This window comes from Hyperolius riggenbachi, chromosome 7 (assembly GCF_040937935.1).
Source record: "Hyperolius riggenbachi isolate aHypRig1 chromosome 7, aHypRig1.pri, whole genome shotgun sequence".
In the NCBI taxonomy this organism is placed as follows: Eukaryota; Metazoa; Chordata; class Amphibia; order Anura; family Hyperoliidae; genus Hyperolius; species Hyperolius riggenbachi.
In genome coordinates this window covers 313,992,546-314,014,553 of record NC_090652.1, presented here as the reverse complement: position 1 = coordinate 314,014,553, position 22,008 = coordinate 313,992,546, and the positions used below count along the sequence as shown (strand labels likewise).

General features: G+C 48.5%; 1 protein-coding gene across 32 annotated transcripts in view; it reads left to right on the top strand.

The window, feature by feature from the left end:
- CLASP1 (cytoplasmic linker associated protein 1) overlaps positions 1-22,008 on the top strand; it is a 320,170-nt gene that overhangs the window by 15,115 nt on the left and 283,047 nt on the right. For all 32 annotated transcript variants that reach the window (XM_068246166.1, XM_068246161.1, XM_068246163.1 and 29 more), the window contains exon 2: positions 245-710. In XM_068246166.1, coding sequence (XP_068102267.1) covers positions 516-710 — 195 coding nt within the window. In that variant the 5' untranslated portion in view covers positions 245-515. The remainder of the gene's footprint in view (positions 1-244; positions 711-22,008) is intronic.

Genomic DNA, 22,008 nt, shown 5'->3' with positions numbered 1-22,008 from the left:
GCTGGAGAGATACGTAGAGTGCTCTTCCTCTTTATAATTATGTAAAAAAAAAAAATAAAAAAAATTGTTGGAAATTATCAACTGTCATTTTGCTTTTTCTCATTTCGGATTGCAATTTGCTGCGAATCCCGAGTGTCTGGATCTCAGTGTTTCCTCCTTATTGTGGCCATTGTAAGGTCAGATATTAATACTGTAAGAAAACAAAGCTGAGTTTCTATTAATAACTATGACTCTCTCTCTTTAGGACTGTCTGCAGAACTATGTACCTCCGGATCAGTGGCTTTACTCTACAGTGCCTCTCCCCTTCTTGCTGAATATTTAAATTAGACTTTTAATATCACACCAGCTGCTGGGCAGACACATGGTGAATTGCTGTCATTCCCAGGATTGTATCTTTGACTGCCAAGCCCCTCTGCAGCCTCATCCAGACAAGAGAACAGGAGGAGGAAGTACCGGCTGACGCATCTGTGAGTGGCCACGTTTTCTCCTAGCGTGCGCTACATCGCCCTCTAGCCATGGAGCAGGGGATGGAGTACTGGGTATCCCAAATACAGCAGAAGGATGTAGGAAAACGACTTCAAGTGGGACCAGACCTGATAGAATACCTGTCGGATAAACAGAAGTCTATGGATCTGGAGCAGGATCAGACTGTGCTGGATAAGATGGTTGATGCACTAGCCACGTCCTGGGTGAACTCTAGTAATTACAAGGTAGGCATGACAGAGCCGGACACACAGGTGTATTTATTAACCTGAATTTCTGCTCTGAAACTTACAGTTATGGTATGTTTACCAGCCTGGGTGTGCTTGTGTTTTTTTTTTTTTTTTTTAACTTTATTGAATTCCGCTGTTTAACTCCTGTCATGCTGGAAGGACTCTAGAATAAGTTGCTTTATGAAGGGATTCTAAGCAAATACTTCCTCCCTTTTCAAAAATGCCAGTTATGAAAACCTGTAAAACCATGTAACACAGACAGCTGAGACCAGACTGCTTTACGTTTTACCAGAGTTTCCAGTGATGGCAACTAGCTACTGTAATCAGTGACGTTTGCTTTATCATTTGACATGCTGCTTGTTTTTTTACACGTAACTGATAGGAAACTTAGACATTTGATAACTATATGAATGAGAAGCTCAGGCAAGTACATCTCACTGTGACACTCGGTGCCTTAAAAGGAACCTAAACTGAGAAGGATATGGATTTTACCTTTTAAAATAATACCAGTTGCCTGACTCTCCTGCTGATCCCGTGTCTCCAATACTTTTAGCCACAGCCCCTGAACAAGCATGCAGATCAGGTGCTCTGACTGAAGTGTGGCTGGATTAGCTGCATGCTTGTTTCAGGGTGTGATTCAGCCACTACTGCAGCCAATGAGATCAGCAGGACTGCCAAGCAACTGGTATTGTTTAACAGGAAACATCCATATTCCTCTCAGTTAAGGTTCCCTTTAAAGGACAACTGTAGTGAGAGGCATATGGAGGCTGCCATATTTATTTTATAATAAACAATACCAGTTGCCTTGCAGCCCTGCTGGTCTATACCAGAAACAAGCATGCAGCTAATCTTCTCAGATCCGATGACAATGCCATAAACACCTGATCTGCTGCATGCTTGTTCAGGGGCTGTGGCTAAACTTATTAGAGGCAGAGGATCCGCAGGGCAGCCAGGAAATTAGTATTGCTTAAAAGAAAAACAATATGGCAGCCTCCATATTCCTCTCACTTCAGATGCGCTTTAAAGAAGCAATAAAACAAGAATCAGAAGGGGAAAGAGCAATGCTTCAAACACAAGGGCCTTTTTCTACCGAGAATTGGAATTATGTTTCTCTCTGTTTGGACTGCAGTGATCCTGATGGGTGCACAGCGCCATTGCATTTCATTTTCAGACTACGACGGGAGAAAAATTAACTGGCGGAAAAATATTTTTAATTGCCAGATCACAAAAAGAAACGGAACAGTGATGCAATTGCTTTGCGATTTTCCTGTGCTTTCTATACTTATGTATTAGAGATCAAGCACATGAATAATGCAGCAGGCTCGACAATTGTGATTGGGAAAAAATGAGGTCACTCTAATGGGAACGCTTTCCTTTAGTTAAAGAGAACCAGAGACGAAGCACCCTCATGTATTTTATTACATTTATCAGTGGGAACATGACAGTAAACACCTACCCTGCTTTTAGTTTCATTGTTATCTGCTTAATTAGTCTATTAGCAGCTGTGATAAGAATCCACCGACTATTCAGTCGAGGTTTGACCTGGAATCATTATAGCTGAGTCACTCTTCTGTGAAGTGTTTTCAAGACCAAGCCTTCCCCTCTCCTGGCTTAGATTTCCTGCTTTGCATACTGAGAGCTGTGATGACTGGGAGGGGCTGCTCTGCTGAGAGAGAAGCTCTGTGGCTGTAATATGATCCCTGTGTGCTCTGTCTGCATAGATACTGATCACTGCAGTTTCATTCCTATGAGAGACACTTCCTACAGGCAGTACATCATACCAAAATGAAAGCACACAGCAGCCTTTCTCATATAGCCTAGATAGCAGCCTAGTCTCATATAGCCTAGACAGCACATCCAGAACAACTCATATAACCCGGAAGGAGAAGGGATATGAGCTGGCGGCCATATTTGATTTTTCCTGGAGCAATAATGGATAAAAAACACTAAAAAAGGCACACCAGAGCGGCAAAATTATCAGGTAGAGCATTTATTCTTTACAAGCTATCAACTGATATGTTTATTTTGTGTGAAACGTTCATCTCTGGTTCCCTTTAAGTTTATAGCGTTTTGCGAGCCACAAGAGATCGGATTGCAGACCACTGCTCGTGGAAAAGGGCTATAACATCCGAGGTTATCATTGAGCCGTGCTATAAAATTTCAAGGCAGCTTAAAGTGTTCCTGAAGCGAATTTTAGCAGCTTAAATTTTCCTCTGGGCTTATTCTTACATGCTGCCCATTCACGTCTGGCCCAAAAACGCTGTCCGAAGGTGTCCCCGTTTGCTGTTGTAACTGCAGTAAAGATCCTTGTCGACAACTTGTCAAGGAGAAACAGGAAGTGGAGGCATCGGCTGCAATGCCTAGTGCACGCCCACTGCAGCCAAACGTGATATCTCCTGCAGAACAGGAGGGGTTAGATCAGTAGCCTTGACCTTTGCTAGGACAAGATGATCTGGCAGGCTGGATCTCTCACCAAAGCACTTATCTGCTGTACACACACTAGATTATTGCCAGAAGCTGCCAGCTGCCTTGGCTGATAACCACCTGATGTATATAAAGCTTTAAGGAGAGCAGACAGGCTCTATTCAAATTGTAGAAATGATAACCTCAGGATAAGATTATGCAAGGGAGAGATCAGAGGTGAAGGAAGAGTCCATTCTCTGACCTGTTCTACTCAGAGAGCATTCACACAGGACTTAGTCAGGCAGCACAGGACTTTCTATTGATAGGGTTTTGGATATACTGTACACACTGTCCATTATAGCCAATAAGATGTCAGTAGAATCGTATGGATAGCAGCGATGTCCTGTGACTGCAGATGTCAGTGCAGTGACTTGTGGCTGTTATATGCTTGCATGGTGGAGGGAGTGCTGGAATCAGCCAGCTTTACCAGGTGGAAGAACTTGTCGAGCTGCCTGTGGCTGAGTCTAAACCATATAAAATAATGAGCCCTTGTTGCCAGGCAGTGTTGGCCCAAAATCTCCTGTGTGTCCGATTGTTTCAGCTGCTCTAAGGAGGGTTTCTTCACAGTTTACACGTTGTGCTGTGGCGTGATGTGATGTACACCAGGAGCTCTGCGGAAAGCAGTTTCTGATAGTCCCCACTAATGTGTTGTGTGGCAAGCATTACGATAACATATGTTGGTACGCATTTATAGCCCTGTCCCCCATTCATTGTAACTGGAAGTGGTCATTACTGCACTGGATAGTGCGCTGGGTCATGATACAAATCCCAGAAGCACTATAAACGTACTATGCGTTATTTCTCCCCTGTGTTGCTCTCACTTGCAGTAGGTAGTGAGAATAGGACAGGTTTTCGACTAGTCCATCTCCTCATGGGGAATCCTTCAGTATTTTCTTTATCCTTTTATAAATGCACTCCATAGGAAAGATATGTACAAAAATGCCAACCAGCGTCTCTACTCGCTTGCACGCTGTTTTGGTAATTGGGCTGAGCAACTGCGAATCAAGTGCTTTTGAAAATAAAAGAAAGCCCTGAGAATCTCTCTGAGGAGATGGACCATATTTGCTGTGAGGTCCAATGAACATGAATTGAGTCCTGATCCCTGGTGACACTCCTTGTTTGTGTGTAAGGCTCGGTTCACACAGATGCTTGCTTGGCAGTGAATGAGGGCTGCGCTGCTTGTTGCTCTGCACGCTTACAGAAAAGCATTTGGACGGAACTCCCATGAGAACTGGGCATTGAGTCAGGTTTTAGGCTCTGACTGTTACTGGTGTATGGATTACATCTTCCCCATTGTCTCAACTGAAAGGGGGAGTGGCACAGACTGAGTCTGGGAGAAGTTTGTAGTTGACAGCACAGGCAGTCAGTGGTTCAGGAAGTCGCTGGTCAGAGTTTCTGACCATGTACTTTTCAAGTGAATTGTTTGTCATCATCAAATTTAAAGTGACCGTGAGACGATTAAAAATAAGATACATATGTGGAGCTGCCTCCAGCCCTCTCCGCACTGATGGCTCCCACGCCGTCTTCCTCCCCCTTCTCCTTGTCTCATTATCATCCCCGTAAGTTTGGCGAGTCAGGGCGCATGCGCACCTATGCTGCACATGCTCCGACTAGCCAAACTTACAGGGCTGATAACGGGAGAAGGTGGAGGAAGCGCCAGGTATGTATAAATCTTTTTATTTTTCATTTTCTCAGGGTCTCTTTAAACAGGCTTTCCAACCATGTGCTGACTGCACCGCTGTAGGTAAACAATTGTGGCTGAATGGGGCATTATCATTTTTGTTTTGGTATATTTTTGTTTTGGTATTAGAATAACCTCCCCTATGTTCAATTTCTGCTGGAATTCTGTGCAAAAAGTGGTTCATTTAACTTTAATGAAATTTTTGTCTGTAACTTTCCAAAATGTGTCAAGCAAGGGTCTAGCATACCTTTTGGGTTTAATAGTTTCAAACAAAAAATCATGTCAAAACCATAAGTTTAATTTTCCCTTTCTGCCAGGCTACAATTTCCCACTCTTAAGCTTTTTGGCAGAAACTTGCAGTTTTTGGCATGTTTTTTTTTTCCACATGAAAATTTGTGTACAAAATACACATGCGAAAAATGGAGCTTTGCCTTAAGCTGCATACCCACCTGCCGATTTTTAATGATGACCGACGATTTCTACACCATGTCGCCAGGTGGGTTCAGAACCATGATGTGAACGTCGCTTCGCGTTGCGCCGATAACTTCAAACTGAGACGGCCGATCGGAATTTTAAGATCCCCGACGACACCGCGCACAGTACCGCGATAGCTGGAAGTCTTGCTCACACCGCCGTGTACGTCACGTGACCTCACGCTTAACCCGCTGACAGGAAGAGGCGTTGCTGATGACCGTTGTCAAGGGACGTTGCAGGAGCCTTCAGGAGGTGAATACGCAGCTTTAGTACTGTTGGACTGGCCTGAGTCATCCATACAGTTTTCAGCTATTTATCCCTGGATGAGTCAGGCTCGGCCATACCACCAGTGAGGTTAATAATGATGGATCTTCTATACATGTGCAGTAAAAATCTCATGAAATGGCTAGCGTTTGGGTGCAATACCTGCACTGGTGGAGTGAAAGCATCTGACCTGCTGCTTTGGTGGTGCAGTTAGTCATGCAGAGAACTAGATCTTCTCCCGAGCGATGTTAGACCCCTAGTCATGTGGGCAGCTCAGCAGAGCGATATCCGGAGGAGAAGTGGTGCCATAACCCTATCCTGCTGCTTTCATGCTGACTTTATTATTAAGTTGAAATCAGACGTGATGAATTGTACAAAGTCATGTAGGTTCCTTTTGACAAGTTGCTGATTACAAGTCTAAGTAAGTTGTGTTGGGTTTTAAATGGATGCCATTGTCCTAATTACATCCCTGACCAGAATGAGATTTCAGAGCAGCAGAGTATCTGCATCTTCCAGCAGTCGTCTTGAGAGCTGCTTGTTTATATCCTGTAGGTGATTTTCAGCAGGACTGAGTACAAAGTGCAGGAAGTTCCACATGGCTTGATTACAGGACAGATGTCACATTTCAGCCGATGTGTAGTGACACTGATGATTAGATGACAGAAAATCAACATGGATGTCATGTCGTTACTGTGTAGTGTTGGTCTAACCAGGGCTGTGCTGTGGAGTTGGAGTCGAGGAGTCGGAGTCGGGGCAATTTTGGGCACCCGGAGTTGGAGTCGGAGTCGTGGTTTCAGAAACTGAGTCGGAGCTGGAGTCGGAAGATTTTTGTACCAACTCCACAGCCCTGGGTCTAACATGCATTAGTACAGAGCATTGGCTGTGTGCACTCCCCCAAATCAACTGCCTGAAAGTGTACTTTACAGACCTGATAGAAGAACGTGGAGTCTGCTGCTCTCTTACTGCCCTGTAAACAGGCCTGTGGAGTCGGTACAAAACGTATCCGACACCAACTACTAAGTTTATGAAACCACCAACTCCAGGTACCCAAAATTGCTCAGACTCTCAAACTCCACAGCCCTGCTTGTAAATGTCCTTCTGAAAAATGCATGTTTGTCTGAGGTGAATGAGCTTGGCAGCGTCTGTCTCAACATGGGCATACAGTAATAGATTACTTCAATACATTTGATTCAATTTTAACACAGAATCTAATGAAAATGTATTGAAACCACACGGTTTCTGATCAATAGTTCGTTCAAAATATAGATGGAAACTCTAGTTCTGGATTGGTGTGTGTGTGTGTGTGTGTGTGGTGGGGGGGGGGGGGGGGGGGTACAAGCAGCAACAGCACACGATTGAGGATACATTTATACGGCATCAGAAGTATAAAGCTATCAGCTTCAGCAACGAGATCAATATTTATGTTGAAACTAGAACAGAAAAAATATTTTATCAAATCTGTCACTCAATTATAAGTGCCATTTCTTTTGTAATCATCTAATCCACATAGTACAAGATGGCTTTGGCATTCTGAGGCCTTGTTTATTTACAAACATTTGAAATTTACAAACATTTGAAATTCAGTGCGATTTGGCTTTCTGCAGAGATTTACTGAGATTTTTTTCTGAGAGTCACTGAGATTTGGGCCTTTGCAGAAATTCCCTAGGACTTGGGCCTCTGCAAAGATTCTCTGAGATTTGACTCTACAGAGATTCATTGAGATTTGGTGCTCTGTAGATATTTGCATGCGATTTGGCTTCCTGCAAAGATTCGCTGAGATTTGGGCCTCTGCAGAGAGTCACTGAGATTTGAGCCTCTGCAGAGAGTCACTGAGATTTGGGCCTCTGCAGAGAGTCACTGAGATTTGGGCCTCTGCAGAGAGTCACTGAGATTTGGGCCTCTGCAGAGAGTCACTGAGATTTGGGCCTCTGCAGAGAGTCACTGAGATTTGGGCCTCTGCAGAGAGTCACTGAGATTTGGGCCTCTGCAGAGAGTCACTGAGATTTGGGCCTCTGCAGAGAGTCACTGAGATTTGGGCCTCTGCAGAGAGTCACTGAGATTTGGGCCTCTGCAGAGAGTCACTGAGATTTGGGCCTCTGCAGAGAGTCACTGAGATTTGGGCCTCTGCAGAGAGTCACTGAGATTTGGGCCTCTGCAGAGAGTCACTGAGATTTGGGCCTCGGCAGAGAGTCACTGAGATTTGGGCCTCGGCAGAGAGTCACTGAGATTTGGGCCTCGGCAGAGAGTCACTGAGATTTGGGCCTCGGCAGAGAGTCACTGAGATTTGGGCCTCGGCAGAGAGTCACTGAGATTTGGGCCTCGGCAGAGAGTCACTGAGATTTGGGCCTCGGCAGAGAGTCACTGAGATTTGGGCCTCGGCAGAGAGTCACTGAGATTTGGGCCTCGGCAGAGAGTCACTGAGATTTGGGCCTCGGCAGAGAGTCACTGAGATTTGGGCCTCGGCAGAGAGTCACTGAGATTTGGGCCTCGGCAGAGAGTCACTGAGATTTGGGCCTCTGCAGAGAGTCACTGAGATTTGGGCCTCTGCAGAGAGTCACTGAGATTTGGGCCTCTGCAGAGAGTCACTGAGATTTGGGCCTCTGCAGAGAGTCACTGAGATTTGGGCCTCGGCAGAGAGTCACTGAGATTTGGGCCTCGGCAGAGAGTCACTGAGATTTGGGCCTCGGCAGAGAGTCACTGAGATTTGGGCCTCTGCAGAGAGTCACTGAGATTTGGGCCTCTGCAGAGAGTCACTGAGATTTGGGCCTCTGCAGAGAGTCACTGAGATTTGGGCCTCTGCAGAGAGTCACTGAGATTTGGGCCTCTGCAGAGAGTCACTGAGATTTGGGCCTCTGCAGAGAGTCACTGAGATTTGGGCCTCTGCAGAGAGTCACTGAGATTTGGGCCTCTGCAGAGAGTCACTGAGATTTGGGCCTCTGCAGAGAGTCACTGAGATTTGGGCCTCTGCAGAGAGTCACTGAGATTTGGGCCTCTGCAGAGAGTCACTGAGATTTGGGCCTCTGCAGAGAGTCACTGAGATTTGGGCCTCTGCAGAGAGTCACTGAGATTTGGGCCTCTGCAGAGAGTCACTGAGATTTGGGCCTCTGCAGAGAGTCACCGAGATTTGGGCCTCTGCAGAGAGTCACCGAGATTTGGGCCTCTGCAGAGAGTCACCGAGATTTGGGCCTCTGCATAGATTCACTGAGATTTGGGTCTCTGCATTCACCTATATTCATATGTATGTAATATACAATCCTTATAAATTCATGATGCATAAGAAAGAGTTTAGTAAAATATGTTTTTTTGTTTTTGTGTGTGCAAAATAAGGAGACTATCTGCTACAGCAGTTCAGTGATGCTCATGGACTGAAAGCTTCCTGATTACACCCAGCCAGCTTGAGTGCCCATTCACAATAGCAATCACAAAACGCTTGCAATTCCCAAGTGATCGCGTTCAGCGCTTTTTAAAAGCACTGTATTGCGAACGCTCCAGAATCGCTGAAAAATTCTACATGCAACACGTTTTGCGATTGCTGCTAATCACGAATCGCCCACGATCGGCGGCAATCGCAGCAGTGAGATCACTGCCATTTAGTTTGTATTGCGCTAGTGCTTTGTCAGTTAGCGGGAATCGCCCGCTAATCGCTCAAGTGAGAACAGGCCCTTACAGGCTTCTCCCCTCAGCTATACGGGCCTGCAGGGGGGAGAGTGGCTGTGATTGCTCAGCCATCTGGAGCCATGTCTCTCTATTGACTGCTTAGAATAGCGCGGCTCAGACATAATTGTAAATGTATTCAGCAGTTTCTTTCCCTTTTTACTTAACAGTAACTGTCATTTTTTATCAACACTTTTAATGCATAATTCATATAAAACAGTGCTATACTTAATGCATGTAAAAGCTGTGTCCCAGTTACTGCCTTAATAGACACCTGAAGTGAGAGGGAAATGGGGGCTGCCATATTTATTTCCTGTTAAAAGGAAATAAATGGCGGCCTCCATATTCTTCTCACTACAGATGTGCTTTACATAATGTTTTTGCAGTTCTCTAACCTGAAGTTCCTAAATTCCCTCTTGCACTCCAGACAGCTGAGGCTTGGTGATTGGCGGTGCCGGCTGTCTTAGTGAAGCATGTTGTGGTGAAAACCAATAGCACTTTTGTGGTTCTAGGACTCCTCGTGTGCTGTTTATATTGTAGGAGGAGTCCTAGTTGTTTTCTTGGGCCGCCCCATTGGTGGGCAGCATGGCAGTGCTTGCATGTCTGGTAGAGCAGCCTGTACTTCTGCCCAGCAATAAGGAGCGGCCGCTGAAGACATTGCTGCTGTGTGATGAGCTGAGACAGGCAGAAGTAAATTTAGTTCTGACCTTGTTGGAGTGAAGCTGGGAAGCTGTGTGATGTAACCTTGGCTTGTGCTGAGGCAGGAAGCCGGGAGGGCCCAGTGGGGATCATTTCACACCAGCTGAATGCTGCTCCCTGTGTGCTGTGAGGGCCTATCCATACACCAGATGATTGTCAGGAGAGCCTGCTCACACCACCGGTCAGATCTGTGCAATGTGTAGGGTTATAGCCTGTCTGTACACTGTCAGGAGAGCCTGCTCACACCTCCAGTCAGATCTGTGCAATGTGTAGGGTTATAGCCGGTCTGTACACTGATGTCAGGAGAGCCTGCTCACACCACCGGTCAGATCTGTGCGCTGTGTAGGGTTATAGCCTGTCTGTACACTGTCAGAAGAGCCTGCTCACACCTCCGGTCAGAGCTGTGCGCTGTGTAGGGTTATAGCCTGTCTGTACACTGTCAGGAGAGCCTGCTCACACCTCCGGTCAGATCTGTGCGCTGTGCAAGGTTATTGCCTGTCTGTACACTGTCAGGAGAGCCTGCTCACACCTCCAGTCAGATCTGTGCAATGTGTAGGGTTATAGCCTGTCTGTACACTGATGTCAGGAGAGCCTGCTCACACCACCGGTCAGATCTGTGCGCTGTGTAGGGTTATAGCCTGTCTGTACACTGTCAGGAGAGCCTGCTCACACCACCAGTCAGATCTGTGCCCTGTGTAGGGTTATAGCCTGTCTGTACACTGTCAGGAGAGCCTGCTCACACCACCGGTCAGATCTGTGCTCTGTGCAAGGTTATTGCCTGTCTGTACACTGTCAGGAGAGCCTGCTCACACCTCCAGTCAGATATGTGCAATGTGTAGGGTTATAGCCTGTCTGCACACTGATGTCCGGAGAGCCTGCTCACACCTCCGGTCAGATCTGTGCGCTGTGCAAGGTTATTGCCTGTCTGTACACTGTCAGGAGAGCCTGCTCACACCTCCAGTCAGATCTGTGCAATGTGTAGGGTTATAGCCTGTCTGTACACTGTCAGGAGAGCCTGCTCACACCACCGGTCAGATCTGTGCGCTGTGTAAGGTTATTGCCTGTCTGTACACTGTCAGGAGAGCCTGCTCTCACCTCCGGTCAGATCTGTGCTCTGTGTAGGGTTATAGCCTGTCTGTACACTGTCAGGAGAGCCTGCTCACACCTCCGGTCAGATCTGTGCTCTGTGTAGGGTTATAGCCTGTCTGTACACTGATGTCAGTAGAGCCTGCTCACTCCTCCGGTCAGAGCTGTGCCCTGTGTAGGGTTATAGCCTGTCTGTACAATGTCAGGAGAGCCTGCTCACACCTCCGGTCAGATCTGTGCTCTGTGCAAGGTTATTGCCTGTCTGTACAATGTCAGGAGAGCCTGCTCACACCTCCGGTCAGATCTGTGCTCTGTGCAAGGTTATTGCCTGTCTGTACACTGTCAGGAGAGCCTGCTCACACCTCCAGTCAGATCTGTGCAATGTGTAGGGTTCTAGCCTGTCTGTACACTGTCAGGAGAGCCTGCTCACACCACCAGTCAGATCTGTGCCCTGTGTAGGGTTATAGCCTGTCTGTACACTGTCAGGAGAGCCTGCTCACACCTCCGGTCAGATCTGTGCGCTGTGCAAGGTTCTTGCCTGTCTGTACACTGTCAGGGGAGCCTGCTTACACCTCCAGTCAGATCTGTGCAATGTGTAGGGTTATAGCCTGTCTGTACACTGTCAGGAGAGCCTGCTCACACAACCGGTCAGATCTGTGCAATGTGTAGGGTTATAGCCTGTCTGTACACTGTCAGTAGAGCCTGCTCACACCACCGGTCAGATCTGTGCGCTGTGTAAGGTTATTGCCTGTCTGTACACTGTCAGGAGAGCCTGCTCTCACCTCCGGTCAGATCTGTGCTCTGTGTAGGGTTATAGCCTGTCTGTACACTGTCAGGAGAGCCTGCTCACACCTCCGGTCAGATCTGTGCTCTGTGTAGGGTTATAGCCTGTCTGTACACTGATGTCAGTAGAGCCTGCTCACTCCTCCGGTCAGAGCTGTGCCCTGTGTAGGGTTATAGCCTGTCTGTACACTGTCAGGAGAGCCTGCTCACACCACCGGTCAGATCTGTGCGCTGTGTAGGGTTATAGCCTGTCTGTACACTGTCAGTAGAGCCTGCTCACACCACCGGTCAGATCTGTGCCCTGTGTAGGGTTATTGCCTGTCTTTACACTGTCAGGAGAGCCTGCTCACACCACCGGTCAGATCTGTGCTCTGTGTAGGGTTATAGCCTGTCTGTACACTGTCAGGAGAGCCTGCTCACACCTCCGGTCAGATCTGTGCTCTGTGTAGGGTTATAGCCTGTCTGTACACTGTCAGGAGAGCCTGCTCACACCACCGGTCAGATCTGTGCGCTGTGTAGGGTTATAGCCTGTCTGTACACTGTCAGTAGAGCCTGCTCACACCACCGGTCAGATCTGTGCCCTGTGTAGGGTTATTGCCTGTCTTTACACTGTCAGGAGAGCCTGCTCACACCACCGGTCAGATCTGTGCTCTGTGTAGGGTTATAGCTTGTCTGGTACACTGTCAGGAGAGCCTGCTCACACCACCAGTCAGATCTGTGCAATATGTAGGGTTATAGCCTGTCTGTACACTGTCAGGAGAGCCTGCTCACACCACCGGTCAGATCTGTGCAATGTGTAGGGTTATAGCCTGCTCACACCACCGGTCAGATCTGTGCCCTGTGTAGGGTTATAGCCTGTCTGTACACTGTCAGGAGAGCCTGCTCACACCACCGGTCAGATCTGTGCATTGTGTAGGGTTATAGCCTGCTCACACCACCGGTCAGATCTGTGCCCTGTGTAGGGTTATAGCCTGTCTGTACACTGATGTCAGGAGAGCCTGCTCACACCACCAGTCAGATCTGTGCATTGTGTAGGGTTATAGCCTGTCTGTACACTGTCAGGAGAGCCTGCTCACACCACCGTTCAGATCTGTGCATTGTGTAGGGTTATAGCCTGCTCACACCACCGGTCAGATCTGTGCCCTGTGTAGGGTTATACCCTGTCTGTACACTGATGTCAGGAGAGCCTGCTCACACCACCAGTCAGATCTGTGCATTGTGTAGGGTTATAGCCTGTCTGTACACTGTCAGGAGAGCCTGCTCACACCACCAGTCAGATCTGTGCGCTGTGTAAGGTTATAGCCTGTCTGTACACTGTCAGGAGAGCCTGCTCACACCACTGGTCAGATCTGTGCAATGTGTAGGGTTATAGCCTGCTCACACCACCGGTCAGATCTGTGCGCTGTGTAGGGTTATAGCCTGTTTGTACACTGTCAGGAGAGCCTGCTCACACCACCGGTCAGATCTGTGCTCTGTGTAGGGTTATAGCCTGCTCACACCACCAGTCAGATCTGTGCAATGTGTAGGGTTATAGCCTGTCTGTACACTGATGTCGGGAGAGCCTGCTCTCACCTCCGGTCAGATCTGTGCTCTGTGTAGGATTATAGCCTGTCTGTACACTGTGAGGAGAGCCTGCTCTCACCTCCGGTCAGATCTGTGCGCTGTGTAGGGTTATAGCCTGTCTGTACACTCTCAGGAGAGCCTGCTCTCACCTCCGGTCAGATCTGTGCTCTGTGTAGGGTTATAGCCTGTCTGTACACTGTCAGGAGATCCTGCTCACACCACCGGTCAGATCTGTGCTCTGTGTAGGGTTATAGCCTGTCTGTACACTGTCAGGAGAGCCTGCTCACACCACCGTTCAGATCTGTGCATTGTGTAGGGTTATAGCCTGCTCACACCACCGGTCAGATCTGTGCCCTGTGTAGGGTTATACCCTGTCTGTACACTGATGTCAGGAGAGCCTGCTCACACCACCAGTCAGATCTGTGCATTGTGTAGGGTTATAGCCTGTCTGTACACTGTCAGGAGAGCCTGCTCACACCACCGGTCAGATCTGTGCATTGTGTAGGGTTATAGCCTGCTCACACCACCGGTCAGATCTGTGCCCTGTGTAGGGTTATAGCCTGTCTGTACACTGATGTCAGGAGAGCCTGCTCACACCACCGGTCAGATCTGTGCTCTGTGTAGGGTTATAGCCTGCTCACACCACCAGTCAGATCTGTGCAATGTGTAGGGTTATAGCCTGCTCACACCACCGGTCAGATCTGTGCCCTGTGTAGGGTTATAGCCTGTCTGTACACTGATGTCGGGAGAGCCTGCTCTCACCTCCGGTCAGATCTGTGCTCTGTGTAGGATTATAGCCTGTCTGTACACTGTCAGGAGAGCCTGCTCTCACCTCCGGTCAGATCTGTGCGCTGTGTAGGGTTATAGCCTGTCTGTACACTCTCAGGAGAGCCTGCTCTCACCTCCGGTCAGATCTGTGCTCTGTGTAGGGTTATAGCCTGTCTGTACACTGTCAGGAGAGCCTGCTCACACCACCGGTCAGATCTGTGCCCTGTGTAGGGTTATAGCCTGTCTGTACACTGTCAGGAGATCCTGCTCACACCACCGGTCAGATCTGTGCTCTGTGTAGGGTTATAGCCTGTCTGTACAATGTCAGGAGAGCCTGCTCACACCTCCAGTCAGATCTGTGCAATGTGTAGGGTTATTGCCTGTCTGTACACTGATGTCAGGAGAGCCTGTTCACACCACCAGTCAGATCTGTGCGCTGTGTGGGGTTATAGCCTGTCTGTACACTGTCAGGAGAGCCTGCTCACACCACCGGTCAGATCTGTGCAATGTGTAGGGTTATAGCCTGCTCACACCAGCAGTCAGATCTGTGCAATGTGTAGGGTTATAGCCTGTCTGTACACTGTCAGGAGAGCCTGCTCACACCACCGGTCAGATCTCTGCATTGTGTAGGGTTATAGCCTGCTCACACCACCGGTCAGATCTGTGCCCTGTGTAGGGTTATAGCCTGTCTGTACACTGATGTCAGGAGAGCCTGCTCACACCACCAGTCAGATCTGTGCATTGTGTAGGGTTATAGCCTGTCTGTACACTGTCAGGAGAGCCTGCTCACACCACCGGTCAGATCTGTGCATTGTGTAGGGTTATAGCCTGCTCACACCACCGGTCAGATCTGTGCCCTGTGTAGGGTTATAGCCTGTCTGTACACTGATGTCAGGAGAGCCTGCTTACACCACCAGTCAGATCTGTGCATTGTGTAGGGTTATAGCCTGTCTGTACACTGTCAGGAGAGCCTGCTCACACCACCGGTCAGATCTGTGCCCTGTGTAGGGTTATAGCCTGTCTGGTACACTGATGTCAGGAGAGCCTGCTCACACCACCAGTCAGATCTGTGCGCTGTGTAAGGTTATAGCCTGTCTGTACACTGTCAGGAGAGCCTGCTCACACCACTGGTCAGATCTGTGCAATGTGTAGGGTTATAGCCTGCTCACACCACCGGTCAGATCTGTGCTCTGTGTAGGGTTATAGCCTGCTCACACCACCAGTCAGATCTGTGCAATGTGTAGGGTTATACCCTGTCTGTACACTGTCTGGAGAGCCTGCTCTCACCTCCGGTCAGATCTGTGCTCTGTGTAGGATTATAGCCTGTCTGTACACTGTCAGGAGAGCCTCCTCTCACCTCCGGTCAGATCTGTGCTCTGTGTAGGGTAATAGCCTGTCTGTACACTGTCAGGAGAGCCTGCTCACACCACCGGTCAGATCTGTGCCCTGTGTAGGGTTATAGCCTGTCTGTACACTGATGTCAGGAGAGCCTGCTCACACCACTGGTCAGATCTGTGCGCTGTGTAGGTTTATAGCCTGTCTGTACACTGATGTCAAGAGAGCCTGCTCACACCTCCGGTCAGATCTGCGCGCTGTGTAGGGTTATAGCCTGTCTGTACACTGTCAGGAGAGCCTGCTCACACCACTGGTCAGATCTGTGCGCTGTGTAGGTTTATAGCCTGTCTGTACACTGATGTCAGGAGAGCCTGCTCACACCACTGGTCAGATCTGTGCATTGTGTAGGGTTATAGCCTGCTCACACCACCGGTCAGATCTGTGCGCTGTGTAGGTTTATAGCCTGTCTGTACACTGTCAGGAGAGCCTGCTCACACCTCCGGTCAGATCTGTGCTCTGTGTAGGGTTATAGCCTGTCTGTACACTGTCAGTAGAGCCTGCTCTCACCTCCGGTCAGATCTGTGCGCTGTGTAGGGTAATAGCCTGTCTGTACGCTGTCAGAAGAGCCTGTTCACACCTCCGGTCAGATCTGTGCCCTGTGTAGGGTTATAGCCTGTCTGTACACTCTCAGGAGAGCCTGCTCTCACCTCCGGTCAGAGCTGTGCGCTGTGTAGGGTTATAGCCTGTCTGTACACTGTCAGAAGAGCCTGCTCTCACCTCCGGTCAGATCTGTGCTCTGTGTAGGGTTATAGGCTGTCTGTACACTCTCTGGAGAGCCTGCTCTCACCTCCGGTCAGATCTGTGCTCTGTGTAGGGTTATAGCCTGTTTGTACACTGTCAGGAGAGCCTGCTCACACCTCCAGTCAGATCTGTGCTCTGTGTAAGGTTATAGCCTGTCTGTACACTCTCAGGAGAGCCTGCTCACACCACCGGTCAGATCTGCGCGCTGTGTAAGGTTATAGCCTGTCTGTACACTGTCAGTAGAGCCTGCTCTCACCTCCGGTCAGATCTGTGCTCTGTGTAGGGTTATAGCCTGTCTGTACACTGTCAGAAGAGCCTGCTCACACCTCCGGTCAGATCTGCGCGCTGTGTAGGGTTATAGCCTGTCTGTACACTGTCAGGAGAGCCTGCTCACACCTCCGGTCAGATCTGTGCGCTGTGTAGGGTTATAGCTTGTCTGTACACTGTCAGTAGAGCCTGCTCACACCTCCGGTCAGATCTGCGCGCTGTGTAGGTTTATAGCCTGTCTGTACACTGTCAGGAGAGCCTGCTCACACCTCCGGTCAGATCTGTGCGCTGTGTAGGGTTATAGCCTGTCTGTACACTGTCAGGAGAGCCTGCTCACACCTCCGGTCAGATCTGTGCGCTGTGTAGGGTTATAGCCTGTCTGTACACTGTCAGGAGAGCCTGCTCACACCTCCGGTCAGATCTGTGCGCTGTGTAGAGTTATAGCCTGTTTGTACACTGGATGATGTCAGGAGAGCCTGCTCACACCTCCGGTCAGATCTGCGCGCTGTGTAGGGTTATAGCCTGTTTGTACACTGGATGATGTCAGGAGAGCCTGCTCACTCCTCCGGTCAGAGCTGTGCCCTGTGTAGGGTTATAGCCTGTTTGTACACTGTCAGTAGAGCCTGCTCACACCTCCAGTCAGATCTGTGCAATGTGTAGGTTTATAGCCTGTCTGTACACTGTCAGAAGAGCCTGCTCACACCTCCGGTCAGATCTGTGCGCTGTGTAGAGTTATAGCCTGTCTGTACACTGTCAGGAGAGCCTGCTCACACCACCGGTCAGATCTGTGCCCTGTGTAGGGTTATAGCCTGTCTGTACACTGTCAGGAGAGCCTGCTCACACCACTGGTCAGATCTGTGCGCTGTGTAGGGTTACAGCCTGTCTGTACACTGGATGATGTCAGGAGAGCCTGCTCACACCACCGGTCAGATCTGCGCGCTGTGTAGGGTTATAGCCTGTCTGTACACTCTCAGGAGAGCCTGCTCACACTTCCGGTCAGATCTGTGCGCTGTGTAGGGTTATAGCCTGTCTGTACACTGTCAGTAGAGCCTGCTCTCACCTCCGGTCAGATCTGTGCTCTGTGTAGGGTTATAGCCTGTTTGTACACTGGATGATGTCAGGAGAGCCTGCTCACACCTCCGGTCAGATCTGCGCGCTGTGTAGGGTTATAGCCTGTTTGTACACTGTCAGTAGAGCCTGCTCACACCACCAGTCAGATCTGTGCAATGTGTAGGGTTATAGCCTGTCTGTACACTGATGTCAGGAGAGCCTGCTCTCACCTCCGGTCAGATCTGTGCAATGTGTAGGGTTATAGCCTGTCTGTACACTGTCAGTAGAGCCTGCTCACACCACCGGTCAGATCTGTGCAATGTGTAGGTTTATAGCCTGTCTGTACACTGTCAGAAGAGCCTGCTCACACCTCCGGTCAGATCTGTGCGCTGTGTAGGGTTATAGCCGGTCTGTACACTGTCAGTAAAGCCTGCTCACACCTCCGGTCAGAGCTGTGCGCTGTGTAGGACTAGAGCTGTTACAAGCTGGAAAGAAGAAGCTTGGAAATTAGTCGCAGATCTTGAGATATGCTGGTAACTCTGTAATAAAGAATAATTTTTGTTCCATTAGGAAGAGTAGTTTAAGCTGCAAACCGGAAAATGCCTCATTACACAGTTAACATGCGTATAATGGTAAATATGTTAGATATGCAGTACTGTCCAACCAGTTCTGAGATAGAAACCTTCCTGCCTCTACTCTAGTCCATTGCAGTTAAAGGGAACCTGAAGTGAGAGGGATATGGAGGCTGTCAGCAGTGCGATCTGTTTGGCAAAGCTATTGAAAAGATGGGTAGCGTTTTCCCGCCCCTCTCGTCTGTGGGCAAACACTGCAGATTCATGCCAGATTTGGCATTCGTGGAAACTGGCCCTAGGCCTTGTTTCCATCTGTGTGCTTCTGTCCGCTTTTCAGCAACATGTATCAATCTGTAACATTGATGTGCTGATAAAAAACAGACAGAAGCGCACAGATGGAGGCGAGGCCTAAGATGGAAATAAGTTAGATGTCACTGACAAACATCTGTCAAGATTAGCTGCATGCTTGTTTCAGGTGTGTGACTCGGACATAACTGATGTCAAATTAATACAAAACCGATTATTTTTATGCATGAGGATGGATAACTCCTTTATCGCCTCAGGGAGAGAGTCTCCTGGCTCGCCAGGCCCTGCTGTTCTGTGTGTTGTCAGCGTGTGAAGCTGAGACTGATGGCCTCTATATTGCTGTGTCACTGAGCTGTGCTGCATTCTGCTGAATGTACAGTGTGCAGCTCAGCCCACTCGCCGCATGGACGGAGCACTGAGGAGATGGATATGGAATGCTTTCATTTCAAGGGTGTTTATTATGTAAGAAACAAATTCACAAAATAATATACCAAGTTCAGACATTGGTGAAATAGAGTAAAACAAAATAAGTAGTCGGTAGAGTGAAATTACACAAAATAAAAGTAAGGAATTTATATTCTTACCGCCAAAACTATAGCAGAGAATTGCAAATATAAAAAATAAACCAATTTTTCTATAAATATCGGGGGGGGGGGGGGGATAGACAAAGGAAAGGGATATAAGGGACAGATCATAGGGGAAAAGGGATACAAGGAGGGAGTACCCATGGGTGGATATGCCACAACATGCCTGTGGGATACTTCCAGGGGAGAGAAAAGGGAAAGAGGGAGGGAAGGGAACAAGTGGGGAAGGAAGAAGTAGAACTGGAGGAAACCTCCTACCTAATATATCGCTAAAATATTCATCATCTGCACTAATGGTTCATAACCAGGTCCACCGTATTCTACCCTCTCAGTCCATCCAAGTCTAATAAAGCAAAAATATCAATTTGAACCTAACACCAGTGAAATATGAGTTTAGGAATGTCAAAATGAATGTAGGGTGTATGCTAGGCCCAGATTATCTTGAGTTTCTATCCAAGGGGACCAAACCTTCATACATAAATCCATTTTATGATGTATCTTAGCCAAAATGTGCTCTGAAAGCATGGCCTCATTTCGTTTTTTAAAAACAAGAATGCTTTCACCGGCCATTCTTTCTACTGCATGTTCCATAAACACAAATATCCCAGAATCCCTGCAAAACTGTCCATCCTGGTCATCCTGTGACATCTCTTCTGTCATGTTTCCGGGGGAAACCTAAACTTGTGTGCACAATTCCCAACACCTAGTCTATAATACGGAACAACCTACACCTCAACCTCTCAGTAAGTTTATAAAGCACACGTGACAGTTACATAACAGAAATGAGATATAGCTTCTTCTGTAGATCATTAACAAAAGAGAACCCGAGGTGGGTTTTACAAATCCTAATTGCATACAGAGGCTGGGTCTGCATATAATGCCCAGAATCTGTTGCTATATTATCTCCCCCCAGGCCCCCCCTGCGCTCTGCTGTGCCCCCCAAAGTAAGCCGCCGTGCTAGAGACACACAGCGTGTCGCAGCCGGCTGTTTACATACAGACTGTCATTCTTGCCGCTCGCCTACCTCCTGTATCGCTGCTCCTTGCCTGCGTCCGTTCCCTCCAATCAGCGGGGAGGTAAGGGACGCGGGCGGGGAGCAGTGACCTAGTGGGGGCGGGGGAACGGCGAACATGACAGTATACACGTAAATAGCCGGCTGCAACATGCTGTGTGTCGCTAGCACGGCGGTTTCCTTTGAGGGGCACAGCAGAGCGCGCGCGGGGGGGGGGGGGGGCTGGGGGGAGATGATATAGCAACAGATTCTGGGCATTTCTTGCAGACCCAGCCTCTGTATGCAATTAGGATTTGTAAAACCCACCTCGGGTTCTCTTTAACAAAAAGCAGAACGAATGCAGAGAGGTGGAGTCAAAGGCCAGCCCCACCTTTATATGCTTTTCTGGCTGCGTGGATATATTTTGACCCAGGAAAGAAAATTATAATCGTCATTAGAATTCTTTCCTTATTTGGGTGCATTTTGGTTGTTGTCAAATGACAGCTGTGGTAATGATGTACTCCTCAATCTGTGGGAATATTCTGTAAGTAAAGGCCTGTACCCACTACATTGATGTTCTGACAGCCGGCAGGGTCTCTTTTGGGATTCGCGATGTAGGTACAGGCGCAAGATTATGCAAACGCTTTATGACATGCGGCGATAACCATTGTCATGGTGGATCGGATCTTTAAGATTCCCGACGACTCCCACGCACAGTACTCCTGCGCAAAGTGCCATCACGTATACCCGCTGGCAGGAAGATGGATCAGGGAACGATGATTGTTGTTTGACATCACTCCGGTCCATCTACCTGCCTCGCGAGGTGTGTATTCAGCTTTAGGCCTCTATCACACGTGAAGCCGAACTGCAGGGTTGTCGGGCCATGGACCACCCGCTGGCCGAGAGCTGTGTACAAATAGGCTATAACCCTTTATTTTGCTGCCTGAAAGAGTCAATTTCTAGGCATGGAAGTGACAGCTTCTGTCTTGTGGGGAATATAGTACACATCACTGATGAGCCAATTACAGCCATAAAAGTTTTCCTGGCAGAATACAACTTCTAAAGGGAAGGGAGAGATAAAATACATGAACTATTGATCACCTTCTAACTATGGGACACTTAATAGGCTGCCACTGATAAGTCAGTATAAAATTCAACATTCTTTGCAAATGCTCAAATATAAAATAATTGCATACTTTAAAAAGTCATTTTTAGGAGTAGGAGGATTCATATAATTGTTTATCTTATCATTTAATTATCACTTTAAGCTAGAAGTGATTTGTGAAATAGAATCTGAGTGCAGCAATAGTAGTACCCTGAAAGTGATCTGTGATCCATAATAGTGGAGTGTTGCAAAACTCCACACTGCGTTGTTGATAGTATATTTGTTTGTTGTCTTGTAGAAAAGGTTGTGCGCAGGAAAGTGCGAATTGCATAATCTGTCGGCACTCACCTGCTGCATCCGATCGAATTTACCATCAAGTAAAGAGCAGGTCTGCGCAAACTACGGCCCGCAGGCCAGATTTAGCCGGGGGGTGCTATGAAGGCAGCCTGCTGATAGTCGCATTCCCCTCCTCTCCCCTTCCCCCTCCCGCCGATATTTACAATGTGCAGAGCATGTACAAGAAGTAACGTTACCCAGTCGCTCATTCCAGCCGCCATCTCCATGGCAACAGTGCCATCATGTGACTTGCGTACCAGCACGTCACATGATGCCGCTATCGCCATGAAGATCTCAGCTGGAACGAGCGATTGGATCACCCCTTGGCCACACAGGTCCAGAGGGAAGGAGTGAGAAGGAGCAGGCTGCATTTAAGAGGAGTGCATCCCGATGGCAAAAATGATTGCCCACCTCTGCCTTAAGCCTCATACTCACGAGCTACAATTGTCGCCGCAACCACGTGGCATGCGCGTGTGGCGACAGGTCGCCCGTGAGTATGGCGCGTGCACCCCG